This window comes from Polypterus senegalus, chromosome 8, assembly GCF_016835505.1.
Source record: "Polypterus senegalus isolate Bchr_013 chromosome 8, ASM1683550v1, whole genome shotgun sequence".
Lineage (NCBI taxonomy): Eukaryota > Metazoa > Chordata > Cladistia > Polypteriformes > Polypteridae > Polypterus > Polypterus senegalus.
This window is the reverse complement of record NC_053161.1, coordinates 12347507-12360974: the sequence shown is the minus strand read 5'-3', so window position 1 is coordinate 12360974 and position 13468 is coordinate 12347507. Positions and strand designations below refer to the sequence as shown.

The 13468-nt window shown below is 37.1% G+C and overlaps 1 protein-coding gene across 4 annotated transcripts in view; it reads left to right on the top strand.

Moving 5' to 3' along the window:
- ganabb (glucosidase II alpha subunit b) overlaps positions 1-7800 on the top strand; it is a 184665-nt gene extending 176865 nt beyond the window's left edge. For all 4 annotated transcript variants that reach the window (XM_039760750.1, XM_039760748.1, XM_039760753.1 and 1 more), the window contains one exon: positions 5120-7800. In XM_039760750.1, the coding sequence (XP_039616684.1) occupies positions 5120-5229 (110 nt within the window). In that variant the 3' untranslated portion in view covers positions 5230-7800. The remainder of the gene's footprint in view (positions 1-5119) is intronic.
- The last annotated feature ends 5668 nt before the right edge of the window (positions 7801-13468 follow it).

Here is a 13468-nt window from a genome sequence, read left to right as displayed (position 1 = left end):
TGTTCATTATAGTACAAGACTCATTCTCTCCATTGTTTAATTAGTGGCAAAATACCTTTATTTTAGCTTTCCTTTATCTTTCTTGGCCTTGGTAACAGCAACATGCTGTCAGTTCTTTCTCTTTTCTGACATTTCAGAAATTGAAACCAGTGAATAATTGTACATTAACACCATGTAAGAAGGTATTTAATCACATTATACACACATCCTGCACTCAGCATGTTCTTCATTTTTATTATAATGCAACCACACTTTAGATCCTCTTCTCTTTATACTTGGAGGTCCTGTAATCTGAAGTAGCTGTTATGATGTACACTCATGGATGCAATAGATGTAAATACTGGAAAAAGTCATTTATAGCGGTAATTAAGAACGCCAGTGTCATTAGAAGCTGTTTGTTCTGACAAAATTGAACCCTTGCGTTCTTGGTTTTCAGCCCAAGGCACACATTGCCAACTCTGTGGATTTAAAGGGTTGCTGTGGTAAACAATTGACTCTCCTGACTAAGATCAATGTGAATTTAAAAGAGAGACCACCTTGTTGACTCTCGAAAGTTAAACAGACTAGAGAGGCAGAGTATGGAATATTGTTAAGTAAGAGCGGGCAATCACAGTAAGTAATCTGGAAGTAAGTTTTCTGTGCCCTTCACAAAATAAGTAGGACACACTGGTGCTTCTGTGAGGGTATCTCCTTAAACCTTGCAGTCCGTTAGAGGTGTTTTATCAGCATACATTTCTAATTCCTGTCAAGCTGATCGTTATTATGGTTGTTTGTGTTAATGTATTTTGTGTTTTATAAAGGATTTCATTCAACAAAGCAGTCCATTTTATGAACAATATGTATTTAACACATGAAACTGGAGAGGAAGAATCAAAAATAAAAGCACAACATTAGCTGTATTTTAAATATGAAACTTGATTTTTAGTGCAGTAGTGCCAATAAATTATTAATAATATTGAGTGTGTTTACAGGCGCATACATAATCAGGTTAGGGCGAATAATTCAGTTAAAGAAATTTGGTTTCTTTAAAATCCATGTTTACATGGATAACTGAATCCAAAAACAAGCATGAAGCCTCTGATAGTTTTCTTGTGTTTTGTAAATGTTTATAGTCAAATTGCTGCTTTATAGGTTTCTGTCAAGGGATTGCAGGCAGCACAATCTTTTATACTTGATTGTGTGATTGAGACCTGCAAAGAACCAGTTTGTGTGCTTCTAACCTTGCACCCTGTGCTGCTGGAAAAATATTTTTTACTTCAGGTTGCCACATACAGTTCTGGTTACTTTCTCGCTCAGAAAAAAAATCTATTGTGGTATTTTCTGCTGTGTAAGGGACACATGTGGCACAAGACTTCTTAAATCTTTTTCAATGTACTTGCACCGTTTTCACCAGAAAATGACAACTGGCCGCCCAAGTAACATGAATGTGCTTAAACAAAATTACATCTTATGAGAAGGTGTAATACACATTGTAAATACAAATTCTGTTTTATGTAGTGATGTACAGAGACCTTTTGTCGTTTGTTAGATTTTTTTCCCAGCAAGCAAGGATCAGAATTATGCATGTAAAAAATTATACTTTTGCATAGAAAGAAGTGATATTTAACAGTGATTCCAGTTTGAGACTTATGGCTACTTGAATTTAGCAGATTACAGAGTAGAACAGGGAAAACGTGGAAGATGATTTGCAGTGATGGTGTAGTTGCAATTAAGAAGTTTAGATAAGATGTGATGCCTGCCCCTTTCCCTCTCCCTGCTGCAGGGACATTCTGGAGCTATAACAAAATACTGAGGGAAATAATTAATGAATTAAAAGACCAGAGCAAATGCCGTATTCAAGGCGATGATTGATCCCAGACTGTTTTCTAAGTGCACCTACTGTGTCATAATTGGTTTGACTATATTTATGTAGATTATAATTTTAATTGTATGCTTAATTACAGGTTCGTTCACACTTTATCTCTGTGGTTTTCAACATTCAGTCCTCTGGGCCCCCTGTAGCTGCTGGTTTTTGTCCTAATCTTAAGCAAGCCATTATATCCAAGTTTCTTTGTTTTTTACATCTTATTTGGAAATGACAAACTGAATATACTATATTTTACTAAACGAAGCAGGAATGTATGTGTTAATGTGTTTTTTTTTTTTTGTTTTTTAAATATATAAAAGTTCTGGTTTACTAATAAGCACAAGTGAGTGACACAGTAGTTCTTTTCAATGTGGTTTACGTGGGTGTCTGCTCTGCTCAACATTGTCTGTACTCCATGTGACGATACAGGTTCCGCTCCATGCTCCCGTCTTGCTTCTGGGAGTTCCGAACCCAACACCGCCAGTAATGTCACCAATGAGCTGGACAGTGAGACACAACAATGAAGCAAAAGGGATGGTGCAAAACTGCAAAGTGCTTTTATTAAAAACAACAAAAATCAAAGTGTCCAAATAAATAGTGCAGTGCTTCAAGAATCGTCAAATAAATAATCCAATAAAGACAAGTGAAAGGTGGAGGTTAAAACACGATAGAAAAAATTCTTGAAAAACAAGGTTAAAATAATGGCTGGAAGCCATCCCAGTGCCTTTCGACTGGTAACTCTCCTGCTTCTCCCGTCCAAACTATGCACTTTCTACCTTCTACTGCTGGTCTGTTCGCCTTTCTGATCCCTGGCTCTCCGGTAGGTTTCACCAAACCGTGACTTGGGCTCCACAGTGACCAGGGCGCTTACGCTGGGGGAGGGGGTCTTGGGGTTGGGGGTTTCAGTTCCCAAATCCTGACTCGCTGCAACATGCCAACCTTCTCCCGATAACTCCTGCTCCAAACAAGCGCTCAGCAGGAGCGACCACTACCATCAGCCTACAGGTGCCGCCAAACGCCCAAAGAGGGCTCACTGTCAGTGAGCGAGCATTCGCTCAATCATGCACTGGCTTTCTCCTCCCTGCTTCTTGCTGCCGCCTTCTCCTGTAACCTCCATTTGTCTTTTTCTCTAATCACCCCCCAAACCCCTAGGCCACCTCTCATTTATATTTATCATGGGGATGTGGATCAGGTGTAGCAATTAGCAGCTCCCAGCATCAATTACAGATGCGGACAACTCCTCACCTGTGCACTTAAGCAAGGACCGATCGCATCACGGATTCACCCGGGAACCTGCTCCCGCCACACTACCACACCGCTAAGCCGTGAGTGCTGCAACTATTTATTTAAAAAGTGGCCTTTTTGACTTGAGCTGTGGACCCGCTATAACACATTGAAATATAATTAAAAGAGCAAACTCCATAGAAAAATAATAAAGAATTTAAAGATACAGAAGAAATGCAAATGTTTTAACTTCCTATAAGTGTAATACTATTACACTTTTCTAAGTGCAAAATTAAAGGAAAAAATGGGTCAGCTAATTAAACAATCAGATCAATTTAAGGTAACAATAACTGACTGATTGAAATATAAATCTGCAGCCACAGGGGACCCTGAGGACCGAATGTTGAGAGTCACTGTGATATTTCTTGCAGCCTCTGCTTGCTTATATTCTTCTGTTAATACATAATATAAAAGGACATAACATGGACAAAAAAACTGAATGTGTTTACTCAATAAATATCAGCTGGAATTTTTTTCAACTACAATTGATCAAATCCACGTTAAAGTTAATTAGCCAGTGCTCCAAGTTTCAAAGCTGAATCAACTGCATAACTTTGAGGTATTGTATAATTTGGTAATCTTCTTCTTCATCTGTTAGAGTAGATCATATCAGACTTATTGGTTGTTCCATGGCTTTAAGTAAAACTGTAGTACTCACTTTCTGGTTTTTCCCCCATAACCTATCAGCAAAGTCTAACAATTTCATTTAGACCAGTCAGTAATTAGCAGTAGGAGTTACAGGTGTATTTAAGGTTGAGGTGGGATTACATTAGGGATCGGCTCTGAGCCCTTTATTTGCAATGGTGATGGACAGGTTGACAGATGAGACTAGACAGGAGCCCCCATGGACTGTGATGGATGCTGAAGACATTTATCTGTAACGAAAGTAGGGAGCAATTTGCGGAGATCCTGGAGAGGTTGAGATATGCTCTGTTGAGAGGAGGGGAATGAAGATCAGTAGGAAGAAGACCGAATACGTGTGTAAATGAGAGGAAGGACAGAGGAATGGTGAGGATTCAGGGAGTAGAGTTGGTAAATGTGGATGAGTTTAAATACCAGGGTTCAACAGTACAGAGTAATGGAAGTGTGTAAGGGAGGTTAAGAAGTGAATGCAGGCAAGGTAGAGTGGGTGAAGAAGGGGACCAGCAAGAGTGAAAAGGGAAGGTCTACAAAACAGCAGTGAGACTTGGTTGAAGACGGTGGCACTGACAAAAAGACATGAGAGAGAGCTGGAAGTGGCAATGTTAAAAGATGTTAGGATTTGCATTGAGTGTCACAAGGATGGACAGGATTAGAAATTGGTATATCACCTGGTCAGCTCAGGTTGGAAGGTTTAGAAGACAGCCAGACGGGTGAGATTGCATTGGTCTGAACATGTGCAGAGGACAGATGCCAAGTATATTGGGAGAAAGATCCCAAGGGTAAAGTTGCCAGGCAAGAGAGAAATAGGAAGGACTAAGAGAAGGATTATGGATGTGGTGAGAGATGGGATGCAGAGGACAGGAAGATATGATATGAAAAATATGATCTGCCGTGGTAAACCCCCTAATGGGTGCAGCTTAGAGGTGAAGAATTAGTAAGTAGTTAATTGTTCTATTTTATGTACTTTGATACTTTTGTACTAATGATATCAAAACTTTATGCAAAAAACATATGATTGAAGCTATGCAAAATGTTTCTAGTGAAAAAGTGATAAGCTTTAATAATAACAGTACAGGAAAGCATGTGCTACAGGCTACAGAATTTTCCTAGAGCCACTAGATAAAAGAAAACCGCTAAGAATATGCAAATCAGTCTGTTAGGTATTATGTTTGAGAGAAAAACAGTGCTGTTTAATTTAGAACTGTAAATGAATATTGTTTTTTTTACATGTCTGTGTACTAGGAGAAATCTAAAAGTGTGTTCATATCCTCCACAAACGTCTTATAGGGTAATCCCTGTCTATACATTTCAGTTTGCATTAATGTTTTTTCTCTCCCCCCTTTTAAGATGGAAGTATCTCAGAAGTTGAATATGAATTTGATGCTGCAACTTCAATATTAACACTTCGCAAACCAGCTGTTAATATTGCTGCTGATTGGACCATCCTTTTGCGGTAATACACCCTGCTTTGCTGGACTGACCGACTGACAGACAGACAGGCACCAGGGTGCTGCTACAAAAAATTACCACTCTGAGGAAGCAGAAGCTTCTGATAGACAAATGCAAATCAGAGCCTCATCCTGGAGATCATGTTGCCTCCCTACTCCTCCCCGTGCAAGAAAGACCAAGATGATGCCTTCTTTTCCACCCTATCCATCTTATTTCATTGCTACTTATGCTAACGGTTAATGACGCATCAAAGGTTTGTGTCTGTGTAGAACAAATCCTACTTGTTTCTCATGATTTCCAATTGTGAAAAAGTAAACGAAGTTGTTGGGTTTTTTTTTTCTTTTTATTACAGCTTATTTTCCTCAAGGGGTTGAAATATTAAATTTCATTTTGGGAATTTAAACTATTGTTTCTTCTACTGAACTTCAATTACATAGGCAAAAATTAATGTTTAGTCTATATACGAAGTTAGACATGTTTATATTTTGAAACTAACATGAAAAAGTATCCCAAATCTGCTTTTAATGTTCTATAAACTGCAGTTTAAACTTCTCCTTCTGCATGGGACCAGTTGTACCAAAAAGCTTTCAGGCCTCTTGCTGTTCACATGAAATGAGTGCTGGCTTTCTTTTCTTGCTTTAAATGACATTTTGTCTTTCACAGTCGCATCCAGTGATTGGGTTTGTTTTGTGTGTAGTGTAATGTATCCCTGTCTCTTGACAATCTCCAGGAATGTCTAAAACAAAACAGCAAAATATATCAATAACTGTTAGAAATGTTTAAGTGTCTCTACAACCTACCAAGGTAGTATGTGTTTTTTTTTTTTGTTTGTTTTTTGTTTATTGGAGCCTAGTTTTGCTTCTCCCGCAAGACTCTAACTCAGTCAGGACACAGGGATTTTTAATTGTCCTTTTTATGTAGTATTATAATGGATGAAAGTGTAATTTAAATATGAGCTGTAAAGTTAAATAACACAGTAATTTTTTGCACCTTTTTCTTCTTAAATCAACTACTTGATGGTGCTCGTTAGCATTTCTTCAGAACTGCTTTCTTGTTTTTGTTAATGTTTAAATGCTGTTTGAGATCAAAACTGGTCATTTCCTCAGTCGGTCAGTCAGGCTGCCTTTAGTTTTAATTAATTTGGTGAAGGACTATAGTAAAGGAAGAAATAGGACTGAGATTGTTACCTGTAAACAGCCTTTAGTGAAGGTATTGAATTCAGAAGTCTCAATTTATTCATCAGTTAACCTCAAAATGTCACCTCCTAATACCTTTTAATTCTTCTGTATAATTTAGCAAATATAAAATGTTCACTAGCCAGTTTGTATCCTACAGATTTGGCCTTTTAAACTTTCAGTTTGAGTGTGATAGAGTATGACCTCTTTTCTGAACTTTAGTGGCACTATCACCACAAACATTTTGTTTTATCATGTTTGGTTCACAAAAACGTAATTCTGTTCTCCCCCACCCTGCCTCTCTTTAGTTTGGCAGTTCTGATTGGTAACACAATATTGTTTCATGTTAAATATTTAGAAACATTTTTATCAGAATATTTTTTAGAATTCCATATGTTATGATTCATTCCATTTTTTTCCAAACCCACTCACCATCCCCTACAAACCCCAAACCACCCTTCACACAGGTTTATATATCTTACATAGTCAAATATTTTGTTTGCTATCCAGATATGTAGCTGGTGAAGACATTTTTGCCTGAAGTGGCAGTGTTTTGCTATTGAAGGTTTTTGGTCCCCAAACATCTTTATTTGTGTGTCTCCTTCTCTTCCGTTTTGATTTTTTTTTTGGTCTGCTTCAGTTAAACATTCCAGTTTAGTGGCAGTGAAAAGATGTGTTCATGAAGTGACCAGTTATCACAAAATGCACTCTGTTGAGGGGGCGAATGTGGTGTTTCATTATGTGTCTGTGTGGCTCCCATCTGTCAAAGTAATTAAAGCCATATTTATGTAAAAGGGTAGGGAGACTGAATGCCTTGCTAACATTTGGTTACCAGCCACATATTTCCCATTATGACTGTATAGGTGATTTTATTTCCAGATTTTTTTCTTCTGTTTTGTCAGTGTATACATTTTATTAACTTATCTGTGATACTAGTACCATCATAAAGCACTTTACCTCATTGGTGAAATAAAGTAATAATATGTGATATGCTTGTTTTAAAACGTTTCAGTTTTTTAAGCAAATCAGGTAGGTAGTCCAGTCTTCTTGAGTTCTTAAGGTATTGACAACTCCATTTTTTATATAATGTACAGGCACCTGGAATTGTTAAATTATGAGTGGACTAGAGAATGAAATTAGGTTTCTGAGCCAGTAATGCCCTCTTTAGCTTATGCCGATTTGCTACAGTATTACAGCTTGGCATTTAATTTTTTTTTTCCCCTTCTCTTTTGCTCTCTGTCCTGAATGCTGTTTTGTTTTTCAGGAGAGCAGGGTCAGATTTCAGTTTTCCTCAGACATGATTTTCGGAGTGCATGCACTATCTTTGCTGCTAATTGGTTTACAGATTAAAAGAGATAGATGGTGCTCGGTGACAAAATTAAAGAATTAACTGTGGGTGGGGGAGGGTGGCAATTTTTTTTTCTCCTTGGTTTTGGTCATTTGTTTAAAAAAAAGTGCTGTTTCTGACATTTTGATAAAAGAATAAAAGTAAAATTTGAAAAACTTTGTTGTTTTCGTCTTTTAACATAACAGTACTGTGCTACTGAATAATTTTCAGAGAAACAAATGTGACATTTATGATTGAGAAAAATAAATCTATGGTCCAGGTAAAAACTGTTTCTGCATTGTTCTAGTTTTGTTTAGTATTAGAAAAATGGTTCCCATGATCTGATTTGGGCTATTGTTTATGCCTTTAGTTTTCATTCTTCACTGATTGTTTTATTTAATACTGTCATTTCCATTTCTGTTTTATTGCCAAAGTACATTTAAATGTGATACTGTGTTTGGAAACCTACAGTTTTCAAGGATTTTAACTGTGGGCCTGGGATTATTAAACAGAGATAAAAACAAATATGGTTATCATACTGTATTAACCTTCTTGGCATTAGACCTGAGCATCACTCAGCTGTAAAAGCATTAGAAACAGCTAAAAGCATTAGTCTCGAGTGTCACTCGGACAACAGTGTAGAAGCGTCTTGCGTAAGACCTATGGGTTACTATGTGCTGTAAAAATGCCAGCAGCATTAGTGCCTAGTGTTACTTGGGCAGTGGTATAGGCATATATTGCTTAAGTGTCAGGCCCAAGTGTTACCCAGGCAACAGTGTAAATGTGTCTTCTCCTAGCCTCATAATGGTGTATCATAAGAAACGCCTCTCATCCGCAGTGATGATGAAGTGAATCTGTCTTCAGGCAGGTAAATTGAAACGGACAAGGGATCCGAAAGCGATTCTGGTGAATATGAAAATGACGCTTGTATCACTCACATGTGCAGTCTGCTGTTCATATTATTATTGTTATTCATTAATGTTATATGTGTGATTGTTATACTTTCTACACTTCTGATTTGTAGTGTTTTGCACGTTTTACGGTAGAAAGATGAGTTAATAAAAACGCTTTTTACATGTTTTTTTGGAGAAAAAATAAAATGTTAAGAAGGTTAAGGAACTAATGTAATAATTAATGATATGTTGCAACCTTTATAGGAAGACTGTTTCAGTAGTCAAGAGAAGATGATATAAATGCATGCAGTGATTTCTCCGCCGTACTTCAAAGTAGCTGAGTTCTTAAACTCTAAAGTATGATCACTTACAAACAGATGAGATGTGATTTGAAATGTATTTTTTTGTTTAAGTGGCTATATATTTCGAATCTGTTTTCTAGATAAGCACATAAGATGCGGTATATGTGTTCACATCAGATTTGTAAAGGTAGTGTAAACCAATAAGTCCTCCTTATAAATTTGTTGTATGTTATATGAATTTTATGATTATTGTAAAGTTTGTTTCAATTTCTTTTAAACATAGGCTGAATAACAGCAATTGGAGCTGTGTTAGCAGCACATTGCCATCTTACTAACAGTACAAGTCACCCTTTTGACTAGATTTTAGGCAATATCTGTGTACTCCAGTTTTACAGTAAATGTCCTAATTGTTTGTCTGGTAATGACAAATGTTCTGAGGTTTTTCAGGTAAGAAATGTTGGGTAGTTATTTTAGGTGAGGAAAACTGACATGGTAATATAGTTGCTGTCACTAATCATGAGTGGCGAATATGCTACATGCTGAAAAGCTCATGCAAATGAGAATTTCACTGCTTTGTTTCCATAAAATTGCTTTAAATGTGCATAATTGCATAGTAGCTTTGTTGGTGCCATCTTTAGCACTGCCATCTCATAGAATTCCAGGCTAGTCACTGAAATCAAGGAGGGAGGCTGTTGTCTCATTCTTCTGCACCATTACTCATCCTGACATAACTATATGTAGTTCAATAATTTTCAATTTACTGTATGTGTGTGTGTGTGTGTGTGTGTGTATATATATATATGTGTGTGTGTGTGTATATATATATATATATATGTGTGTGTGTGTGTGTGTTGTATATATATGTATATGTATGTATGTATGTATATGTGTGTGTGTGTGTGTATATGTGTTTATACAGTGGTGTGAAAAACTATTTGCCCCCTTCCTGATTTCTTATTCTTTTGCATGTTTGTCACACAAAATGTTTCTGATCATCAAACACATTTAACCATTAGTCAGATATAACACAAGTAAACACAAAATGCAGTTTTAAATGATGGTTTTTATTATTTAGGGAGAAAAAAATCCAAACCTACATGGCCCTGTGTGAAAAAGTAATTGCCCCTGAACCTAATAACTGGTTGGGCCACCCTTAGCAGCAATAACTGCAATCAAGCGTTTGCGATAACTTGCAATGAGTCTTTTACAGCTCTGGAGGAATTTTGGCCCACTCATCTTTGCAGAATTGTTGTAATTCAGCTTTATTTGAGGGTTTTCTAGCATGAACCGCCTTTTGAAGGTCATGCCATAGCATCTCAATTGGATTCAGGTCAGGACTTTGACTAGGCCACTCCAAAGTCTTCATTTTATTTTTCTTCAGCCATTCAGAGGTGGATTTGCTGGTGTGTTTTGGGTCATTGTCCTGTTGCAGCAACAAAGATAGCTTCAGCTTGAGTTGACGAACAGATGGCCGGACATTCTCCTTCAGGATTTTTGGTAGACAGTAGAATTCATGGTTCCATCTATCACAGCAAGCCTTCCAGGTCCTGAAGCAGCAAAACAACCCCAGACCATCACACTACCACCACCATATTTTACTGTTGGTATGATGTTCTTTTTCTGAAATGCTGTGTTCCTTTTAGCGCAGATGTAACGGGACATTTGCCTTCCAAAAGTTCAATTTTGTCTCATCAGTCCACAAGGTATTTTCCCAAAAGTCTTGGCAATCATTGAGATGTTTCTTAGCAAAATTGAGACGAGCCCTAATATTCTTTTTGCTTAACAGTGGTTTGCGTCTTGGAAATCTGCCATGCAGGCCGTTTTTGCCCAGTCTCTTTGTTATGGTGGAGTCGTGAACACTGACCTTAATTGAGGCAAGTGAGGCCTGCAGTTCTTTAGACGTTGTCCTGGAGTCTTTTGTGACCTCTCGGATGAGTCGTCTCTGCGCTCTTGGGGTAATTTTGGTCGGCCGGCCACTCCTGGGAAGGTTCACCACTGTTCCATGTTTTTGCCATTTGTGGATAATGGCTCTCACTGTGGTTCGCTGGAGTCCCAAAGCTTTAGAAATGGCTTTATAACCTTTATCAGACTGATAGATCTCAATGACTTCTGTTCTCATTTGTTCCTGAATTTCTTTGGATCTTGGCATGATGTCTAGCTTTTGAGGTGCTTTTGGTCTACTTCTCTGTGTCAGGCAGCTCCTATTGAAGTGATTTCTTGATTGAAACAGGTGTGGCAGTAATCAGGTCTGGGGGTGGCTACGGAAATTGAACTCAGGTGTGATACACCACAGTTAGGTTCTTTTTGAACAAGGGGCAATTACTTTTTCACACAGGGCCATGTAGGTTTGGATTTTTTCTCTCCTAAATAATAAAACCATCATTTAAAAACTGCATTTTGTGTTTACTTGTGTTATATTTGACTAATGGTTGAATGTGTTTGATGATCAGAAACATTTTGTGTGACAAACATGCAAAAGAAGAAGAAATCAGGAAGGGGGCAAATAGTTTTTCACACCACTGTATGTATATGTGTATATATATGTATGTATGTGTGTGTGTATGTATGTATGTGTGTATATATATATATGTATGTATATATGTATGTATATATATGTGTGTGTGTGTGTGTATATATGTATATAGAATATATATTGAATAAAGAGGAACAAGATCATTTATTATAGGAAGTGAGTGTAAGTGCCCTTAGAAAGTTAATGTTAAATTCACATCAGAGTTCAATAGAATATCCGTTTCTCTTAGTTATTTACATTATGGTATAGTCTGTTATCCCCTGTAAGTTAACATGAAATGGAATTTAATTAGTGCTATCTGTAAAACAGTGTTAATTAAGTCAGTTAGGAAATAGTCACAGTGCTAGCATGGACTGTTAGGTAAGTATGTAAATATGATATTGGCATAAAGTTTTCTGATCGTGCTACACATAATGACTGTATGACCAAAGTTAGAGAGAAATGAAACAAAATAAATAAGCTTTAAACAGATTGATCTTTAAACAAGAACTTTACTTTTCTTTGTAATATTTTTCCCTATTTTTGTGTGAATTATTTTGCTTTTCATTTTTACTAAAATTTTTAAAATGAAGATATTTGGTTTGTGGAATTATTTGAAAATGTGGCTGAACTGCCCTTTGAAGCAAGCTAAAAGCGGCTGAGCTTTGGTAATTTTGAGCAAATGCAGCTATAAGTAAGTGTTAGAGAACAATCACAGCAGAGTTTAACCATAAGCCAGTAGCATGAAACCTTGGCATTTTTTCCTCTTGTCAGTCTAGATTTCTGGGATATCCTTTTTGTCCATTTGCAAAATGGCATTATCCTTGCAGTTACTGTCAAACACCTTTAAAATTTTAGAATAATTTAAAACTTTCAGTGTGTTTTTTTTAAAACCGGTGCCCAGATATAACAAGTGACATTTCATATCATGTACAAATGTAATTTGCCTTCAACAAATGTCAGTTTATATCATTTGAAGTGATTCTTACTGGAATCTCTGGTTATTCGTTTTTTGGAGACTTTTGATGAAGTGGCAAAGACAGGAGTAAAAGGTCAAAAGCTGGTTATAATAATTTTAACTGGCACATATAACACTGAATTCTGTGAAGACCAACATTAAGACGTTGAGTAATAACACTATTAGGGGAGTATCCCTCCAAAAATTGCAGTAGCAATTAAATTCAAAATGTGAAACCTGTATAGATTCGATACATACCAAGTAATATTTCAAGTGTTTATTTTAGTTTTGCTAATTATGGCTTGCATGTAATAACTCAAATTTCAGTATTTCAGAAAATTTGAATATTTGAATATTATATAAGACCAATAAAAAAATGTAATACAGAAATGTATTATATACTTAATACTTGGTTGGGGCTCCTTTTGCATGAATTGCTGCATCAATGCAGTATGGCATGGAAGCAATCAGCCTGTGGCACTGCTGAGGTGTTATGGAAGCCCAGGATGCTTTGATAGTAGCTTTCAGCTCATATGCATTGTTGGGTCAAGCATCTCTCATCTTCCTCTTGACAATACCCTATAGAGAAGGTCAGGTGAGTTTGCCGGCCAATCAAGCACAGTGATACCATGGTCATTAAACCAGGTATTGATACTTTTGGTAGTGTGGGCAGGTGCCAAGTCCAGCTGGAAAACTAAATCAGCATCTCCATAAAGATTGTCAGCAGAAGGAAGCATGAAGTGCTCTAAAATTTGGTAGACAGCTGCACTGACTTTGGACTTGATAAAACACATTAGACCACCACCAGCAAATGACATGGCTGTACATATCATCACTGACTGTGGAAACTTCACACTAGACCTCAAGCAACTTGGATTCTGTGCCTCTCCACTCTTCCTCCATTCTCTGAGACTTTGATTTCCAAGTGAAATGCAAAATTTACATTCATCTGAAAGAGGACTTTGGACCACTGAGCAACAGTCCAGTCCATTTTATCCTTAGCCCAGGTAAGACCGTTGTAGCCCATGTCCCGCATATGTTTGTGTTTGGTGGCCCTTGAAGCACTGACTGCAGCCACAG